The 17,544-nt window shown below is 35.4% G+C and overlaps 3 protein-coding genes across 3 annotated transcripts; all 3 read right to left on the minus strand.

Moving 5' to 3' along the window:
* Positions 1 to 1,487: 1,487 nt before the first annotated feature.
* On the minus strand, positions 1,488 to 3,002 carry LOC126761856 (60S ribosomal protein L23a). Its single transcript, XM_050478281.1, has 4 exons — positions 2,909 to 3,002; positions 2,112 to 2,491; positions 1,920 to 2,047; positions 1,488 to 1,855 (listed from the first exon to the last, which is right to left on the minus strand). Exons 1-4 carry the CDS (start codon positions 2,937 to 2,939, stop codon positions 1,594 to 1,596), a joined length of 801 nt encoding a protein of 266 aa, XP_050334238.1. The 5' UTR covers positions 2,940 to 3,002; the 3' UTR covers positions 1,488 to 1,593.
* A 5,144-nt stretch (positions 3,003 to 8,146) lies between these two features.
* On the minus strand, positions 8,147 to 9,567 carry LOC126762530 (ras-related protein Rab-34). Its single transcript, XM_050479343.1, has 6 exons — positions 9,279 to 9,567; positions 9,116 to 9,217; positions 8,942 to 9,006; positions 8,741 to 8,874; positions 8,328 to 8,553; positions 8,147 to 8,217 (listed from the first exon to the last, which is right to left on the minus strand). The coding sequence occupies exons 1-6, from the start codon at positions 9,500 to 9,502 to the stop codon at positions 8,147 to 8,149; spliced, it is 822 nt and encodes a 273-aa protein (XP_050335300.1). The 5' UTR covers positions 9,503 to 9,567.
* Positions 9,568 to 12,329: 2,762 nt separating this feature from the next.
* Positions 12,330 to 14,726, minus strand: LOC126761771 (dynein axonemal intermediate chain 4). The gene is made up of 4 exons (XM_050478151.1): positions 14,655 to 14,726; positions 13,178 to 14,583; positions 12,716 to 12,928; positions 12,330 to 12,639 (listed from the first exon to the last, which is right to left on the minus strand). Exons 1-4 carry the CDS (start codon positions 14,724 to 14,726, stop codon positions 12,366 to 12,368), a joined length of 1,965 nt encoding a protein of 654 aa, XP_050334108.1. The 3' UTR covers positions 12,330 to 12,365.
* Positions 14,727 to 17,544: the final 2,818 nt, after the last annotated feature.

A 17,544-nucleotide genomic window follows, 5' to 3' on the forward strand; every position in this document is an offset into this window, starting at 1 on the left:
AGTGCGGCCAAGCATGGAAAAAGCGTTAGGAAAATTGTGTAATTGAAATGAAACTCATTGATTAGTAAATTAAATTTTCTTTAAATAAGTTTTAATTCTCCTAATATTGTTTTATATTTATGGTTATATTTATACACATATTTTCATTTAAATTGTGTGCGATTTTATATTTTTCCAATAAACACATCGAGCTCTGTTCGATGTTTTTCTTTTTTATACTTCAGATTTTTCGATGTGTTGTAATTGAACGTATAAAATATTATTTAAATATTATAAACGTTCTCTGCTTGTATCTTACGGTATATATTTCATTTCAATATTTTCAAAATATGAACATTTTTACATACAGCTAAATATAAATTTGGCTGTTTCCACAATAGTATGATCTTCGAAAAAGAAGGGGATCCTGATTTGTATCTGGTCCAAAACTGTCAACTTAGCAACATTTCCTTAAATTTGATAAATGTCCTTGTCAGTTTCCATTCCTTCTGTACAATTTCTTTATTTCCTTCCCAATCAACCAATGTAAAAATATTAAAGCAACACTAACGGTTTTATGAAATTTCATTCTTTATTTAAAATTTGTTTTTATAAATATATGCTTTACAGTAAAAAACAATAATGGGTAGTCTTCTCGCGATGTGCATAATTCCTTTGGATACACCTGAAAGATAGAAAAGGTTTCGTTAGCGTGTGTTATGAGCAATAGAATATTAATTAGTCAAGTTATCTCAGTTATTTAATTTAATTTCATTATAACGTTACACGGAATTCAATGAGATTCCTTCTATATATGTCATCACAATTTACATATATCAACATATTATTTTTTTAATAACTTACCTCTCATTATCTGAGACTTTCCTCAACATTTTATTGCAATCTGTAATGACAAAATTACGAACATTAATTTTAATGTGGCTAAATTAGGATTGTTTTAATTATTGAAATATAATCAGTTAATTAAAATTGTTTTCATAATAAAGCATGACGAAATTCAAAGAGATTCCTTCTATATATATCATCACTAAGGAAATATTAACAGCCATATGTATTTTTATTACCTTTAATTAAATCATCCTGCTTCCAATTTCTAGTACAGCAACTTCGAATTTGAAATAATCTGTAAGGAATAAGGATTAGCATGGTTTAATATAAAATTTGTTTAAGAAAATTAATCACTGATGTAAAAAGTAATCAGTTAAAATATATTAATTTCATAATAACGAAGTTATTCAAAGAGATTCCTCAAAGAAATCATCACAAATAAAAGAACATTAATATAATTCAGTTGTAATTTTCACTTACCTTTTTATAAATAGTCAATCCAACACGAAAGCCATTAACTTGAAGGTTGTATCTGAAAAGAAAGAAAGAAAAAAGACCTTCCCTCCTTCCAAGAAGCTAAGCTAGCCAGTCATTATAAAGAACTGTCTTTTAATTTGTGTCCGTCGTGATTCAAAAGTGGAAGTTAATAGAAGGAAATGTATTTTTTTTGTTTTTTATTTTAGATAAAAATAGGTTTTATCCGTTTTTTTAATGTCTGTTTTCTCTGAAAATTTCTATATATAAAAGAAACGAATAACGCAACGTTTATATGATGCCGATCTTGTTGGCAATATCTAGCGCATCATAATCGCGGGCCAATCGCACGTAAGCCTTCTTCTGACCATCTGGTCTCACCAAGATATTGACCTTAGCTACCTTAATGTCATATAATTTACGTACAGCGGCACGTACGTGATTCTTATTCGCACGCAAGTGAGTCAAGAACACCAATGTGTTGTTGTCTTCAATCTTCTTCATGGCGGCTTCAGTGGTCAATGGGTATTTGATGATATTGTAAGCATCCATGCTGTACAAATAATAACATTTCAAATTAGAAATTCGTGGTGAATTTGTATTGATATTTTACATACCGATTTCTGGTTGGCACCGACTTCCTTGGGTATTTAGGACGGCGGGGCAACACCAAAGTCTTTGGACGACGGAAGTGTACGCTGGTGCGTACCTTGCGCGTGCGTGTACCAAAAGCACCCTTGACAATCTGTAATTTTTTATATATTTATATTAGTTGCTAATCACTCGAATACTTTTCAAAAATTGTTTACCTTAGTTTGCACTTTCTTTGCCTTCAATAAAGCAACAGCCTTAGCCTTAGCGGTACCCTTTTGCAATTTTGCGCCTGGTTTAAGAGCGACTTTCTTGCCTTTAGCGGCGGCACGGGCCTTTGCGGACAATTTAGCCAACAAAGATTGTGGCTTTTTGCCAGCGGCAGCCTTCTTGGCATCCTTAGCCTTTGGCTTAGTCTTGGTGGCAACCTTTTTGGCAGCGGCAGGCTTCTTAGCGACTGGCTTCTTAACACCACCAGCTGCGGTAGCGGGTTTCTTGGCGGGGGCGGCCTTCTTAGCTGCAGCAGGTTTAGCGCTGGTACCAGAGGCGGCTGAAGTGGCCGAAGCCTTCTTCTCAGGCTTCTTATCGCCTGGTTTAGCTGTAAAACCATTAATATACAATTAAGCAACATGGTAAATACAACACTGTCAATGCATATCCGAAAATGAGGTTATGTCTTAAACAACTCAATGATAAACAAAAAATTAATTTCTAATTGGCAAGCAATTGTTTAAAAATTACACACACAAAATTCAATTGTAGCACATGATATTACTTCTGTTTCAATACACTTAATGCAGTAAACCTGTTGTTAAAGTTTTTGATTAAACACATTTAGCCGATACAGCAGCTTGGACCGCGTGGCCAAACACATTCAACATTTTTTAACAAATTTGTACACATTTTTGTAGAAAATCTGCTTAAATTCATTTTTAATCAATACGCCGTTGTTTAAGACACATTTTGAAACACATTTTGTGCATAAATTGCATTAAAATGTTAAAAAATTCCTTACCGGATTTCTCGGCAGGCTTTTTGGGTGCCATTACTACGAAAAAAAGGAATGGAAAGGAAAATCTTCTGTCTTTGTCAAAACGGCGGAAGTTCCCATTTTCGAATTTCGATGTCGAATGTCAAATTTTGGGACATGTTCCGAAAGTTCGAAGTGCTTTCGTTGTATACAACACTGTGGTCGAATGAGTTGTTTGCTGGAAGTAAGCAGCAAGTTTAATAATATTTTTTTTATTATTATTACTTGTATACAAGCACTTTGAGATTAAACAATTTAAGGAACATTATAATATTGAGAACATACTGTATATTTTCAACATTATTATTGTTTATTGATTTTTTAGATGATTCAGATTAATTAGAAAAATCTGTTTTATTTTTTATTATGGATAATGAATTATTTATCAACAAATTCATAACATACTTTATTGAATATCAAAAATTAATTCGTCGTGAGTGCAACCCGTTTCGACAAAGCTGGCAGCTGTCTTCGAAGTTCGGAAATGCAACGTTGCGTTAGTTGTAATATCTAAAAACAGGAAATAGCCCGTCGAAATTACACTTTGTGCACTATTTTTAAAAAATCAGTGAATTTAAAAATATTATAATGTTTAAAAATTATTTTTTAGGGATTTGTGATAATGAGTGTATCGGTATCTAGTGAATGCGTGGATGTATAAATTGGAAATGTATAATTAGCTTCATCACTACAAGTGAAGCTTTTAGCAGTTGGGTTCTTTTTGCCGCATCCTATCTTTTTTCTAATTAAAAGTGGTTTTGCATTTGCTTCATATTGTTTGGAGCTAAAATTGGTACAAGTTAGATTTTCTCTGTTCCACATAAATACATACATACATATATAGTACATAGTAGTATATGTATGTATATATAAGTTGTGAAGCGATTTAATATTTGGCAGTCAGTTCTTCGATGATGAGTTTGCAAAAATTTGTATTTACCAAATTTAAATGGCCGCTTCTGATTTGTGTGTGTAGTTGTGTTGTGATTTTTAGTCCATGAATTGTCGCCTAGCGAATACCATATGATTCCAGATGCCGTTTAAAGCAGTAAGTAAGTATGTATAAGTTATTTACATCGTTTAATATAATATTTTCAGTTTTTATCATATTTTTTTTATCTATAAATACTTAGAAATTATGAACAAAAACATAAACTCCTTTCCTTGGCCTTCGCTGCTCTGCTGTCTGCTTGGTTGCTACGAAAATCTGCAAAGAAGTTTACATATGTACATAAATACATTGAGTTATTCAAACTATTAATATTAGTTCCGAAAATCTAACACTTTAGATTTGTTTTAGAGATTTGTATAATCTCGACATTTCTGTGACTAATCGCATTGTTTTGACTTCCGCTGTAAACGCACCGCAACGGATTTTTCCATAAAATGATGCTCAATTATCGCCTCTTTGCAGGCGGTCTCATAGGATAGCGCTGCTACAAGTTGAAAGAAGTCAACTACTTTATAACCAGTTCGCGTCGAAACTGACCAATACTCGGCTTTTATGCCGCCCGCGATTTCTGCGCCAAACCCTCCACGCGCCCGAATTCATGTCTGTTCTGCCAGAGTTGAAGAGAAAATAAAATTTTAATTAAATAATAATACCCAATGCTTAGCTTTCGCAAAGTGGAACCGAGAACAAAGGTCTTTATTATGAACTAAGTTGGCTATGATTTCTATATTAATTTCCAAAGCAGGATGATAAGAGTCCTCTGGCAGAACCAAAGATCACATCGGACAACAGAGAATATTGAAGCGTTATCAACGTAAACCAGATCTAAAACTTACCAAACTTGTTTGAAATTAAATTAGTTTGGGTACTCCGGCATTTCATCTAAAAACTCGTTAAAACATAAGAGGTTTTGGATTCTCTTCTTATCATTTAGGCATTTAAATGATTGAAACAACATTTTATAATGCCTACATTTTTCGGTAAGGGTTTCCTTGAAATTTTTACCCAAACACTTTAAATAATTCAATTTCTGTCGGTCTGCATTTTATGCAAGACCAGCGCAAGCCCTTACTATCAAGAATAGAATCCAAGCCCATTTAAGATGGGCAAGCCCGTCAGATAGCCAGCAAGAAACAAAGCGTTCCGACTCGCTTTTTACAGTACAACTCGGGAAATTGCATGTCATAATGACAAAAAATAATATTAAGTAAAAATAGAAAAAATGTAAATAATAAAAGTAAAAAGCGCAGTGACAAAAATATTTATAAGAAATACTGTAGCGAGCAGTTTGAGATGCACTGTGACACACGAAAAGTAAGAAACTCGCAAACAGCTGTGAAAAAGCTGGAAAACGAATAAAAATAAGACAGAAATTTAAGTAAGCAATATAAATTAACACTACCAATTGCACTATTTAAAAATGTGGCAACAAAACAAATTGAAAATGACTCATCGAAATAAATTAAAATTAGCCAACACACAATTAAAGTAAATTTCAATTGCTTTAATAGCACAATATAGATTCAGATCACTTAATCCAGAGATTTTCACAATAAAATTTTAAATATAAATTTAACAAATTTGCAAGAGCACGAAATTTCACAGCTGAGCACGAGAAGGGTTGCCAGATTGATATTTGCTTAGCAGCTTATAAAAACAAATAACTTCATATAAAAAATCGGAAATGTTGAGAATTAAGGTTTTTGAAAAATAATTATTGTAAATTGGTTTACTAGTTTTTTTTTAATCTTTCAATTTTGTAAGCGTGTTTACCAGTTTATGCGACTTGTTGCCAACCAAAAATGAGCTATTTAGTTGCTGAATTCAGCGTTTCCGGTTTGGACATGTCAAAAACGACTATAATAACTGTAATGAAAGTGCTTAAGGGGAGTGTCCCACCTGCGAATATTGAATAAATCTTAAAAAAAAACTATACATGGTCATAAGGGACAAAACTGTAGGCAAGTATAATAATAATAATTAGATAATGGAGTAATAATCGTATTGTACTTACAACAATTACAAGTAACGTTATGTTTCGATGTCGTTTCGGAGAGACTAAAGCTATGCGTTAAGCGCGTCCCAGCGATCTTTAGGAAATCGCAAATGAGGTAATTACTTGAACTTGAGCGATGTGGAATGCCAAAACGCAGCATCATTTGTGCTAGACATAAACAAACCGAACTGAGTTAGACACAGTTGAGTATCGCTTATTGACTATTTTCGAAAATTCATGTAATTCCTGTAGTGCTGCTGATTTCTTTTACAGTAAAGTTGCTGCCGTTGCGCGCGCAGTTCTCATGTTCAGTTCTAAATCCAAGAAATTGTGTTCTATAAGTTCGATAAAATTGTATGCCTTCGCGTCGTCGCAGTGTGATAAGGTCTGATGGAAACTCTATGAAATATGACAAGAGGCTTGGGAGCTAACGAGTGCCCTAAAAGCCTTAATTAAGCCAACGAAATGGCTGTGTCAAAATTTTGTGCAAAAAAAATTACTTAAAAATTGTAGTTATCGCAGAATAAATTGCTACACAAGTGCCGTTAAACTTATCTTTTTGTTGTATTTTTCAATGAAAGCTTATTATGTTTACATAAAATCATGGCTTTAAAGGACGTTGAGCTAAACGTGGCACTGTTTTTGGCGGAAGCCGTAGCCCTCTTGGCAACCTGAGCCTTTGGCTTAGCCTTGGTAGACACCGTAGCCTTTGGCTTAGCCAACCTTAGGGCTTAGCCTTGGTGGCAACCTTTTTGGCAGCGGCAGGCTTCTTTGCGACTCGCTTCTTCACACGCCCAGCTGCGGTAGCGCGTTTCTTGGCTGTGGCGGCCCTCCAAGCTGCAGCAGGTTTAGCTGTAAAACCATTAATATATAATTAAGCAACATTGTAAATAGAACACTGTCAATAAATATCCAAAAATGAGGTTATGTCTTAAACAACTCATTGATAAACTGATAAAAATGAATTTCTAATTGGTGAGCAATCTGCTTACATTAATTTTTAATCAATACATCGTTGTTTAAGACACATTTTGAAACGCATTTGGTGCATAAATTGCATTAAAATGTTTAAAAATTCCTTACCGGATTTCCTGGCAGGTTTATTGGGTGCCAATTGCAGGGATATCTTTATATTTGCCATTACTACGAAAATAAGGAATGGAAAGGAAAATTTTTTGTCTTTGTCAAAGCGCGGGGAAAGTCCCATTTTCGAATTTCGATGTCGAATGTGACTGCATATCAAATTTTCGGACATGTTCCGAAAGTTCGAAGTGCTTTCATTGAATACAACACTGCGGTAGAATGTGTTGTTTGCCGGATGTAAGCAGCAAGTTTAATAATATTTTTTGTTTATTATTATTACTTGTATGCAAGCACTTTGAGATTAAAAAAATGTAAGGAACATTATTAACTTTCAGCATTATTATTTTTTATTAATTACTTATATGAACTGGTTTTTGTAACAAAATTAGTTAAAAAATTTTAGTAAATTAGAAAAATTTTAAAAATCTGCTTTATTTCTTATTATGGAAGTTATTTCTTAACTAATTCATCACATACTTTATTGAATATCAAAAATTAATTCGTGGTGAGTGCAACCCGTTTCGACAAAGCTGGCAGCTGTCTTCGAAGTTCGGAAATGCAACGTTGCGTTAGTTGTAAAATCTAAAAACAGGAAATTACGTCGAAATTACACTTTGTGCACTATTTTTTAAAAATCAGTGAATTTAATAAAATTTTAATGTTTAAAAATTATTTTTTTAGGGATTTGTGATAATGAGTGTTTCGGTATCTAGTGAATGCGTGGATGTATAAATTGGAAATGTATATTTAGCTGCATCACTACAAGTGAAGCTTTTAGCAGTAGCATTTTTGCCGCATCCTATCTTTTTTCTAATTAGAAGTGGTTTTGCATTTGCTTCATATTGTTTGGAGCTAAAATTGGTACAAGTTAGATTTTCTCTGTTCCACATAAATATATAGTATATAGTAGTATATGTATGTATATATATATAAGTTGTGAAGCGATTTAATATTTGGCAGTCAGTTCTTCGATGATGAGTTCGCAAAAATTTGTATTTACCAAATTTAAATGGCCGCTTCTGATTTGTGTGTGTAGTTGTGTTGTGATTTTTAGTCCATGAATTGTCGCCTAGCGAATACCATATGATTCCAGATGCCGTTTAAAGCAGTAAGTAAGTATAAGTTATTTACATCGTTTAATATAATATTTTCAGTTTTTATCATATTTTTTTTATCTACAAATACTTAGAAATTATGAACAAAAACATAAACTCCTTTCCTTGGCCTTCGCTGCTCTGCTATCTGCTTGGTTGCTACGAAAATCTGCAAAGAAGTTTACATACATAAATGCATTGAGTTATTAACACTATTAGTATTAGTTCTGAAAATCTAACGCTATAGATTTGTATAATCTTGACATTTCTGTGACTAACCGCATTGTTTTGACTTCCGCTGTAAACGCACCGCAACGGATTTTTCCATAAAATGACGCTCAATTATCGCCTCTTTGCAGGCGGTCTCATATGATAGCGCTGCTACACGTTGAAAGAAGTCGACTACTTTATAACCGGTTCGCGCGGAAACTGACCAATACTCGGCTTTAATGCCGTCGGCGATTTCTGCTGCCAAACGCTCCACGCGCACGAATTCTGCTCTGTTCTGCAGAGTTGAAGTGAAAAAAAAATAAAATTTTAACTAAATAGAAGCTTATAAAAACAAATAATTTCATATAAAAGAATCGGGAATGTTGAGAATTAAGATTTTTGGCAAATAGTTATTGTAAATTATTATTTTTTTAGTGTTTTTTTTTTAATTGAAATATTTTCCTTTGTATTAGTGCGCTTACCAATTTATCCGACTTGGTGCCAACCAAAAATGTCAGCGGCATTTGTATTGTATTAACAGCCAGTGCGCTTTTGAGCCATTTGGTTGCTGAATTCAGCGTTTCCGGTTTGGACATATCAAAAACGACTATAATAACTGCAATGAAAGTGTGTTAATTTAATTGTTTGTCCTTTAATTAATATATTATAAGCTAATTATTTACCATTAGCATTTCGATAATAAGCTTGTGCTATGCATTTGAAGCGCTCTTGGCCGGCAGTGTCCCACCTGAGCATGTTGAAAAAATTATAAAATAAATTTATAAGCAAGATACAAAACTGTAGGTAAGTATAACAATAATAATAACATATTGAAAAAATAATCGTAATGTACTTACATTTCCAGCGTAAGACCCTGTCCCAAAATATTGAAATTCTCAATTTCGAAATCCACGCCAATAGTCGCCTTGTATTTCTCCGCAAACTTATCGAAGCAAAATCTAGAAGCGCAAATATAATTAGGCAACAAAAATTCCAACAGCAAAATGCCAGCTCACCTACCTGTTCACCAATGTCGTCTTGCCCACTGCCACATCGCCGATGAGTATGACTTTGCGTGGTCGCAACTTCAGTTTTGGCTGCCATTGCGACTCGAAGCGCACGGCTTTGGAAAAATCTTTCACCTCGGCAAAGGGTGAAACGGCCTCGTTGTAGGGCGCTGGAAAGGTGCGCACCAACTGCCTTTCGGGCATCAAAAGCGGCAATACGAAATGCGTTTGTGTCATTTTAATGAATTTAATGCACAATTGCAACTGCCAGCGTCAAGAATTTATGAATTCTAAGTAACGTTATGTTTAGCGTGTCTCAGCGATCGTTAGAAAACCGCAAATAAGGTAATTGTTTGAACTTGAGCGATGTGGAATGCCAAACCGCAGCATCAGCTGTGCTAAACATAAACAAATCGAGATGAATTAGACACAGTTGAGTATCGCTTATTGTCTTTTTCGTAAATTCAGGTAATTTCTGTAGTGCTGCTGATTTCTTTTACAGTAAAGTTGCTGCCGTTGTGCGCGCAGTTCTCTGGTTGACGTGTTTGTGGGTGTCGAAGCAGTGGAAATTAAAAAATGTACTTAAATCCAAAAAATTGTGTTCTAAAAGTTGGTTAATATATATATGTATGTACTTGTACTTAAAATGTATACCTTCGCGTTGTCACAGTGTGATAAGGCTTAGTGAAAACTCTATGAAATATAACAACAGGCTTGCGAGGTAACGATTGCCCTAAAAGCCTTAATCAAGCCAACGAAATGGCTGTGTCGAAATTTTGTGCATAAAAAATTACTTTAAAATCGTGGTTATCGCTGAATAAATTGCTATGCAAGTGCCGTTAAACTTAACTTTTTTGTATTTGTCAATGAAAGTGTTTGTGTTTACATAAAATCAAGGCTTTGAAAGCCATTGAGCTAAAAGCGGCGATGTTTTTGAAATCACAAATAAGAAAGAGTAAAGAGTGCGACAATTATACAATAAAGAGTATATTTTAGAGGTTAGAGTTTTGGAGTGACACAAAAATATTTAAAAATGAAAGGTCATAATACTGATTAACTTAAAGGTTAAAACTTTGAAGTGTTTAAAAAAAATAAAATTATTTAAAAACAAAATAAAGTAAGTAATACTCAAAATAGTGTCTTAAGAAAAAATAAAAAATTAAATATAGTATGTACTATATATATTTTTGCTATCCTTATAACAATTTGTTTTAGTTTGACACTAATAACTTTTTTCTTTTACAAAAATAGTTTAAAATAAAATATTATAATACTACAAACAGTGAATTTTGTCAAATTAATTAAATAATTGTTTTCGTTAAAATATATTTTTTCATTGCTATTGTTAGTTACATTTTATTTCTATTGTGTATATACTTACGGACGGACGGACAGTTGTTTGGTCATGGCTAAATCGACTCAGCTGGTAACGATGATAATTTTTATATGTATTTATAGGGTATCCGATATATTCTTCTGGCTCTTATAAATTTCGTGGCAAACTTAATACTATGTATTGGGTAGTCGAAAAAGTCTTTTCGTATTTTGTCAATAGATGTCGTTGCAGTCGTATATATCTCCAGTGCTACCTACCATATTGTGTCATACCATACAGTGTTGGAAAGGTGAGATTTTAAGCTTCATTTAACAAAAAAAAAAATTTTGGGGAAGTTGAAAAAAAGTTAAAGCTGTTCAAAAATTAGTGAAAATAATGAAGAAATTCGCTATGTTTTGAATTTTTTTAATAAAAAAGCGAAGAATGCCACTCACGCCACCAAGGAAATTTGTGAAGTTTACGGAGACGATGCTGTATCCAGAGAACGTATATTATAGAGAAGGTTCAGGGATATTTCAATTTTGGGATATTACGTTTTGGATGGGTGCATTTCACCACAGAAAATTACTAGCGCATTTCACCATTTAATGGTTGAAATGCACCCATCGCATTTTGTTAGCTTTTGCCAGTTCACACGCTTGTCCGCTGTCTATAATATACTTACGTTCTTGCTGTATCAATTCGTTAGATGGTTCGCTCGCTTCCGTTTTGGAAATTTTGATGTGAAGGATGCATCTCGCTCTGGCCGACATATCTTTGAAAAAGTCGATGAAATTATGGAAAAGATTGACCAGGACCGTGACATAAGCAGCTATGACATCGCTAAGGAACTTAACATTCATCTTCAAATGGTTCTGAACCATTTAAAAGAGGCTGCCTACAAAAAGAAGCTCGATGTTTGGGTATCACATGAATTGTCGGTGCAAAACTAAATAGACCGAATTAACATCTGCGATTCTTTGCTGAAAGGAAATGAAATCGAACCATTTCTGAAGCGATTGGTAGCAGGAGATGAAAAGTGGATGATATACGACAATAATGTGTAAAAATGTTATGGTCCAAGCGCGGTCAAGCTCAACAAATGATCGCAAAGCCAGGATTGACGCGTCGAAATGTTATGTTAAGTGTTTGGTGGGATTGGAAAGGAACCGTCCACTATGAGTTGCTTCAGCCTGGTCAAACGATTGATTATACATTTTACTGTCAACAACTGATTAAAGATTAAAGCAAGCAATCTTAAAAAATCTTACTGATCAACAAAAAGGGCTTCGTCTTTCATCAGGACAACGCTAGACCACACACACATCTTTTATGACTCGGCATAAACTGAGAGAGCTTGGCTGGGAAGTTTCGAAGCAGCTACCACATAGCCATGACCTTGCACCATCGCACTATCACTTGTTTCGGTCAATGCAGAACTCCCTAAGTGGAGTAAAGTTGGCTTCAAGAGAAGCCTGTGAAAATTACTTGTCCCAATTTTTCGCCAAGAAACCAGAAAAGTTTTACACTAATGGAATAGCGGAAAAATGGCAAAAAGTGATCGACCAAAATGGTACATATTTTTTTTTGTTCATTAAAGTTCATTATAAAAATAAAAAAATAAGTTGAAGTTTCATTAGAAATACGAAAAGACTTTTTCGACTTTAGTTTGAGTTATAAAAAAGTAGCACCTCAAAATACTACTAAAAAAACTTTATTATTTTATAGTATATTTTTTTAAATCCAACTCAATGCCTAAGTATCTCATATGTCATGTGTTAAAATTTAATTTTCATCACTTAAATTTGTATCCTTTTGTATTTTCTTCCGCATTCTACGACGTTTCTTCGGCTGATATCTAACATGCTCGGCATAACCAAAGAAACCGAGGCTTTTCACCTTATGCGTCATCTCCTTATCATTGGATATGAGATTGTAGATTGCTTTCTCCAATTGATCATATTGATAGTAGGCGGGAAAAGGCATGTCTTCGAAGGCAAGCATTAGAACATTACCAGTTTCATTGCCAACTGCTAACGAGCGACCGCAGAGTGATAATCTGTAGAAAATTATAGTTAAAAATTTTAAAGTTCATGCAAGCAACGTGAATACACTTTTTGCCAGTAGTCATTTACCTGCAGCTCGTATAATGCGCGCCATTTATGCTAGTCGATGACATCGGCTTCAGCACGCTTTGTTTAATATCCCAAATATCCACGGAGTTGCGACACAATGAAATAATTATTGTGGAATGCGTGCGACTCCAGTAGGCGCAGTGTATGGGACCCTCATGATGTTTTAGTGAGATTATTGGCTCGAAAATGCCATCTAGCCAAATATTTATGGACCTGGAAATGTGTTTATAATAGTTTTTCTGGGGTCTACATGAAATATATTAAACACAAATTTAATTTTGAAAACTAAATTGAAGCAATTTAATGGCCAAAATACCGTCGAGCATTTGATATAAACTGGGGAATGCCGTTCGTTACTAGGAAACCCATGGAACCTATAGTCAACAACTCTATCGCCCATAATATTCGCTTTGTAGTAGGTTTTTGCTTTCAAAACGAATTTTCTTTAAAATAATCACTCACCAATCATTGCCGCAGGTCAAAAAGAGCTTCGGCGACCATGGTGAAAAATCCATTGCGTTCGCACCTGCCTCCTGCACTTGCAGTACCGTTAAATACTGTTGCGGATAATGAGTTGAGCACTTGTATAGGCAACCCTCCTCTGTGAGCACATAATACAAATCATCCTGTGTGGGACTCAAGCAGAGATTTAAACCCTGCGGATGACGATTGGCCTGCAGCAGCTCATAGCTACGCTCCACTCGTATACCTTCCGGCTGCGCTTCAATGCGATTCAACAAAAGCAGCTTATTCGCCAGCAATTGTGGACTATTAATAATGCTATACTTGGTTACAGATCCGTCACGTGACAGCGCTAAAAACGGTTCAATGGTGTACCGGGCGCCTACCAATTCGCTACGTGAGATCCATTTTATGGCGACAATCGGTTCACAGTTGTGCAAGGTGCGACGATCGGTCACTGCAATGGCAGCGGATTCGAGTTTCGTTATATCCAGCACCTCGATGGTGCCATCCGATAAGCCGATAGCCAATAATTGTGGATTGTGCAGCGAGAACTCGACCGCAATAACGGGTAATTGATATTTGTAGTATCTCTCCGGATTGACGGGATTTTTAATAGACCAAATACAAACACAGCCATCTGAATTTGCATTGTCATCCCGAAAGTTGTAGACACCATAAGCCACAGCGAGTATATCGCCGTTGCGTGGACACCAGCTGAGATCAGCGACCGCTTTCTTCATGTTGCCGGCCAGTGCCTGTGGCAATTCAAAACGCCAAAGCAATTCAGCACGATAACGGTAGCGCACCTCCGCTGCCAGCGGATCTGGCAGACGCATATTACGAAAGCGTCGTTGTTGTTGCTCGAAAACATTGCCAGCTAAGACGCGCATGGTCAACATGAGCGCCAAACGGAAACTCGGCTGTCGATTAATATCGATAAATGTATCTTTGCCCTCCACTTTGTAAGTGGTGATCTCCATTTTCTTGTGCTCATCAATGGCAACACTTTTCGTTGTTGTCTGCAGATCCTTGTACGTGTCGAACATCTCAAAGTTCGACACATAAGAGGCGATATTATCCGTGCGTATGTGTTCGGTATTCACATCGCGACTTTTATAGAGCACGCCGGCAGTTTGCGCCTCTGCGCTGAAGGTGCGTCGTCGTCTGCCCTGCGCGGAGGTTAAATACTCGTAGCGCTCATTGTCCGCTGCGACTGCCTTGCCTTCGTCTGTGTCGGCCAAGACGGTCAGGCTGCGCTGTTCGTAGAGCAGTATTTCATTGGTCTTCCGAAGTGTTACTTTTATGTGTTGCGGCTGTTGTTTGGGCGAGCCCACCAAGGAGCGACCGCAGTGTAGTGTGGTCGGAAAGGCTTTGAAGTCATCCAGCTGCTTACTTACTGTAATCTAAGTAGTAAAATTTTGCTTCTACAAATAAAACTGGAAATTAATAAATTTTTATTATTTATCAAACCTACACCTCTTTGAATATCCGCCAGCGTCACACGCATTGGGTCCATTTTTATTGCGGCGCTCGTAGTTTTGGCCATTTCAATATGAGATTAAAACTATAACCTCACTTTTTTATTTTTTATTATTAACAATTTATTTTTATACTTTCAGCTTATGAAAAACCACGAAAATGGCTGAGTAAACGCAATAAGATATTATCGCAACAATTCTTGGTTGCTGGGCGATGGAATAACAGCGCTAAGGTGATTTCTGGCAGTGGCTTGGGGTAAGTGCCTACCATTATTACTACTTCAGCATGAAAGTTACTAGATACATGTGCCAGGATATTTGAAAATTTGAGTGGTTCGACATATAAGCTTTGTCTCCTTTGGGGAATATATTCTTAAAGGTTCAATCTTTAAGAATATGCAAAAAGAAAAAATCGATTTTTCGAAAATTCTAAACTAGAATACCGCCTTAAGAGTAATAGAAAAGTATGCTCAAAAATTTTGGAAAACTTTAGTATACCTGATTAAATTTGACCCGGACTGACAAAATAAAACATTTTAACGTATTTCATTTTGAGGTTATACTAACTTAGCTCCAGAAGATGTTACACATTTATTTCATTTTATTATTATAACAACCGAACCTCACCAATATGTTCCTTCAAAAGAACTATCGTTTTCATAAGTGGTTACATGGGTCTCCTCGGGTAAAAAACAGACTTTTCTCAACAATTTTTTACCAAATATTTTGATAGAATTTTTTATTGTTACAAACATACACTATTAACAAAGAAATTCTGAAATTTTTGAAAAAAAGGAAATACTTTAAACTCGGCCATTGTGACGCCATTTCCGGTGACCCCTCGGAAAGAAGATGGGCCCGCGTTGGCAGGATAACTTCTTATAGGATCATCTAAAGTGAAAAATACGTGTTTTAGTCAAAACCTTAACTTAGAACTTCGACGAAGGAAAAAAAACTGAACATTTTTTACAAAAAAAGTAAAACTTCTGTGAAATTTTCGTGAATTAAGAATTGCATCTCAAGGATTTGTGTAAAATTCCATGAAAATCGGTTGAGTAGTTTTCAAGAAATCTTTCTAACCGACTTCAAAAACACAGTTTCGAGAAAAACGAGTTTAAAGACGGCGCACTTAGCCTAGCTAGCTTTCAATGCACAAGTTCTCAAGGGACAATATACTACCGGTGTTGTAGAATTTAATAAGACAAAAAAATTAGATTTTTTGAAACCCGTAAGCCCATGTAGGGGTAAGGTCTTGTTTGTAGAAAAAATACTTTTTTTTTCTCTTAACATATTTAACATTTACAGACTTGTTTTTGTAGATTGTTTATTAGCCAGGGAGCAGAGTGACCTATGGAACATTCTACTTTAACAATGAACATTTGGGAATATCTAATCATAATATTAGCTTTCTAGTAGTTCGGAAATTTTGTAGCTAAGTTTTACTCTAAAAGAACTTTTAGTTTTAGAACTACCAGTCAATTTCACGAAACAGTTTACAATCATTCATAATTTGAATATTCAAATCAAACTAAGCCTAAAAAGGGCGATTTTGGAAAATAAAAAAAACTACTGCTTCTCTATTGATGAAACTTACCAGTGTAACGGTGTGAATTGTGTTGGTAGGTAACATGTGTCATTTATTTCTTTCCGAAATTTAAAAAAAGTTGAGTTTCACCTCAAATTTTGCTCGTTCTTTGGCCCGTCAAAATTGGATTTCTTTCAGAAACTCCTAACTATGACTCATCAAATGTTGTCATCGTTCATGCCTCTGCACCATATAGCAGGACGGGGATGATGAGTCAATTCCCTACTTAGTCCGAAGTAGTATCTGTTAGCAAGAGTTATTCTGCGTTGGATTTCGAGGCTTACGTTATTGTGTTAATGATGTTGCAAAGATAGACGCAATTATCTACGACTTCGAAGTTATGACTGTCAACAGTGACGTCGGGGCCAAGTCGCGACTGCGACGACGGTTTGTTTCATGACAGGAGATATTTCGTCTTGCCCTCGTTCACTACCAGACCCATTTGCTTCGCTTCTTTGTCCAACCTGAAGAAATCAGAATTAACGGCGCTGTGGTTATGACCAATGATACCACGCTAGCGGTGGTACACTCATGTAGAAGATTGTACCTTCTCTATTCAGATATGCAGCTCGAATTATTTTCTCCCGGAATAGATTGAAGAAGTCGCAAGATAGAGAGTCGCCTTGTTCAAAACCTAGTTTGGTATCGAACGACTTGGATAGGTTCTTCCCGATCCTGACGAAGCTTTCGATATTGCCCAACGTCAGTTTACACAGCCGTATTAGTTTTTTGGGGATACAAAATTCAGACATAGCAGCATAATGGCAGCTCCTTCTTATTCTTTCATAAGAAGCTTTAAAATCGACGAAGAGGTGTCGTGTGTCGATCCTCTCTCTCCTTAATATGTTCGCAGTGGTCGTCATCAAAAGGGAGTCCCAAACCCACATCACAATAATGATTTGCTTTCTACTAGGTTTAAGACCGGAAGTCGTGAGCACTCCCAAGTGTCGTGGGCACTCCCAAGTGAATGGCGCTCAGAGAACTTTCCTCACTTGCGTGATCGTCTACACATGGCTCCATCCTCCTAAAGCACTTAAGCAAATTCGAACGCCTTAAAAGATGAACTGATGGATCTTTAAAGGTATAACCTGTCGAAAGTTTTTACTGACCGGAACTCATGTTAAGTTAGTAGAAAGTCTGTTTATGAAAAATTTTTGAAACTAAGACCCTAAAATGAAGTTTTGTAAAGTAAAAATTATTTTCAAATGTGATTTCGAAATATTTCGCCTTAATTATAGATAAAATATTTGCCGAGCTTTCCTAATATTTTGCTGTTTGGTTAAAGAAAATATAGTTAGCCA

The sequence above is a fragment of the Bactrocera neohumeralis genome, chromosome 6 (genome assembly GCF_024586455.1).
Source record: "Bactrocera neohumeralis isolate Rockhampton chromosome 6, APGP_CSIRO_Bneo_wtdbg2-racon-allhic-juicebox.fasta_v2, whole genome shotgun sequence".
In the NCBI taxonomy this organism is placed as follows: Eukaryota; Metazoa; Arthropoda; class Insecta; order Diptera; family Tephritidae; genus Bactrocera; species Bactrocera neohumeralis.

What these genes read in the sequence shown, in the direction of transcription:
- LOC126761856 (XM_050478281.1), bottom strand. Translation starts at nt 2,939, where the DNA reads ATGGCACCCAAAAAGCCTGCCGAGAAATCCG. An exon ending in AAAGCCTGCCGAGAAATCCG is followed by an intron (nt 2,492 to 2,908) that starts GTAAGGAATTTT and finishes ATGGTTTTACAG; the next exon opens with CTAAACCAGGCGATAAGAAG. An exon ending in TCGGTGCCAACCAGAAATCG is followed by an intron (nt 1,856 to 1,919) that starts GTATGTAAAATA and finishes TTATTTGTACAG; the next exon opens with CATGGATGCTTACAATATCA.
- LOC126761771 (XM_050478151.1), bottom strand. Translation starts at nt 14,726, where the DNA reads ATGGCCAAAACTACGAGCGCCGCAATAAAAATGGACCCAATGCGTGTG. An exon ending in TGGCGGATATTCAAAGAGGT is followed by an intron (nt 14,584 to 14,654) that starts GTAGGTTTGATA and finishes TTTACTACTTAG; the next exon opens with ATTACAGTAAGTAAGCAGCT. An exon ending in TTGACCTGCGGCAATGATTG is followed by an intron (nt 12,929 to 13,177) that starts GTGAGTGATTAT and finishes ACACATTTCCAG; the next exon opens with GTCCATAAATATTTGGCTAG.
- LOC126762530 (XM_050479343.1), bottom strand. Translation starts at nt 9,502, where the DNA reads ATGACACAAACGCATTTCGTATTGCCGCTTTTGATGCCCGAAAGGCAG. An exon ending in TTATTATCGAAATGCTAATG is followed by an intron (nt 8,875 to 8,941) that starts GTAAATAATTAG and finishes CTTTCATTGCAG; the next exon opens with TTATTATAGTCGTTTTTGAT. An exon ending in GCACCAAGTCGGATAAATTG is followed by an intron (nt 8,554 to 8,740) that starts GTAAGCGCACTA and finishes TCAACTCTGCAG; the next exon opens with AACAGAGCAGAATTCGTGCG.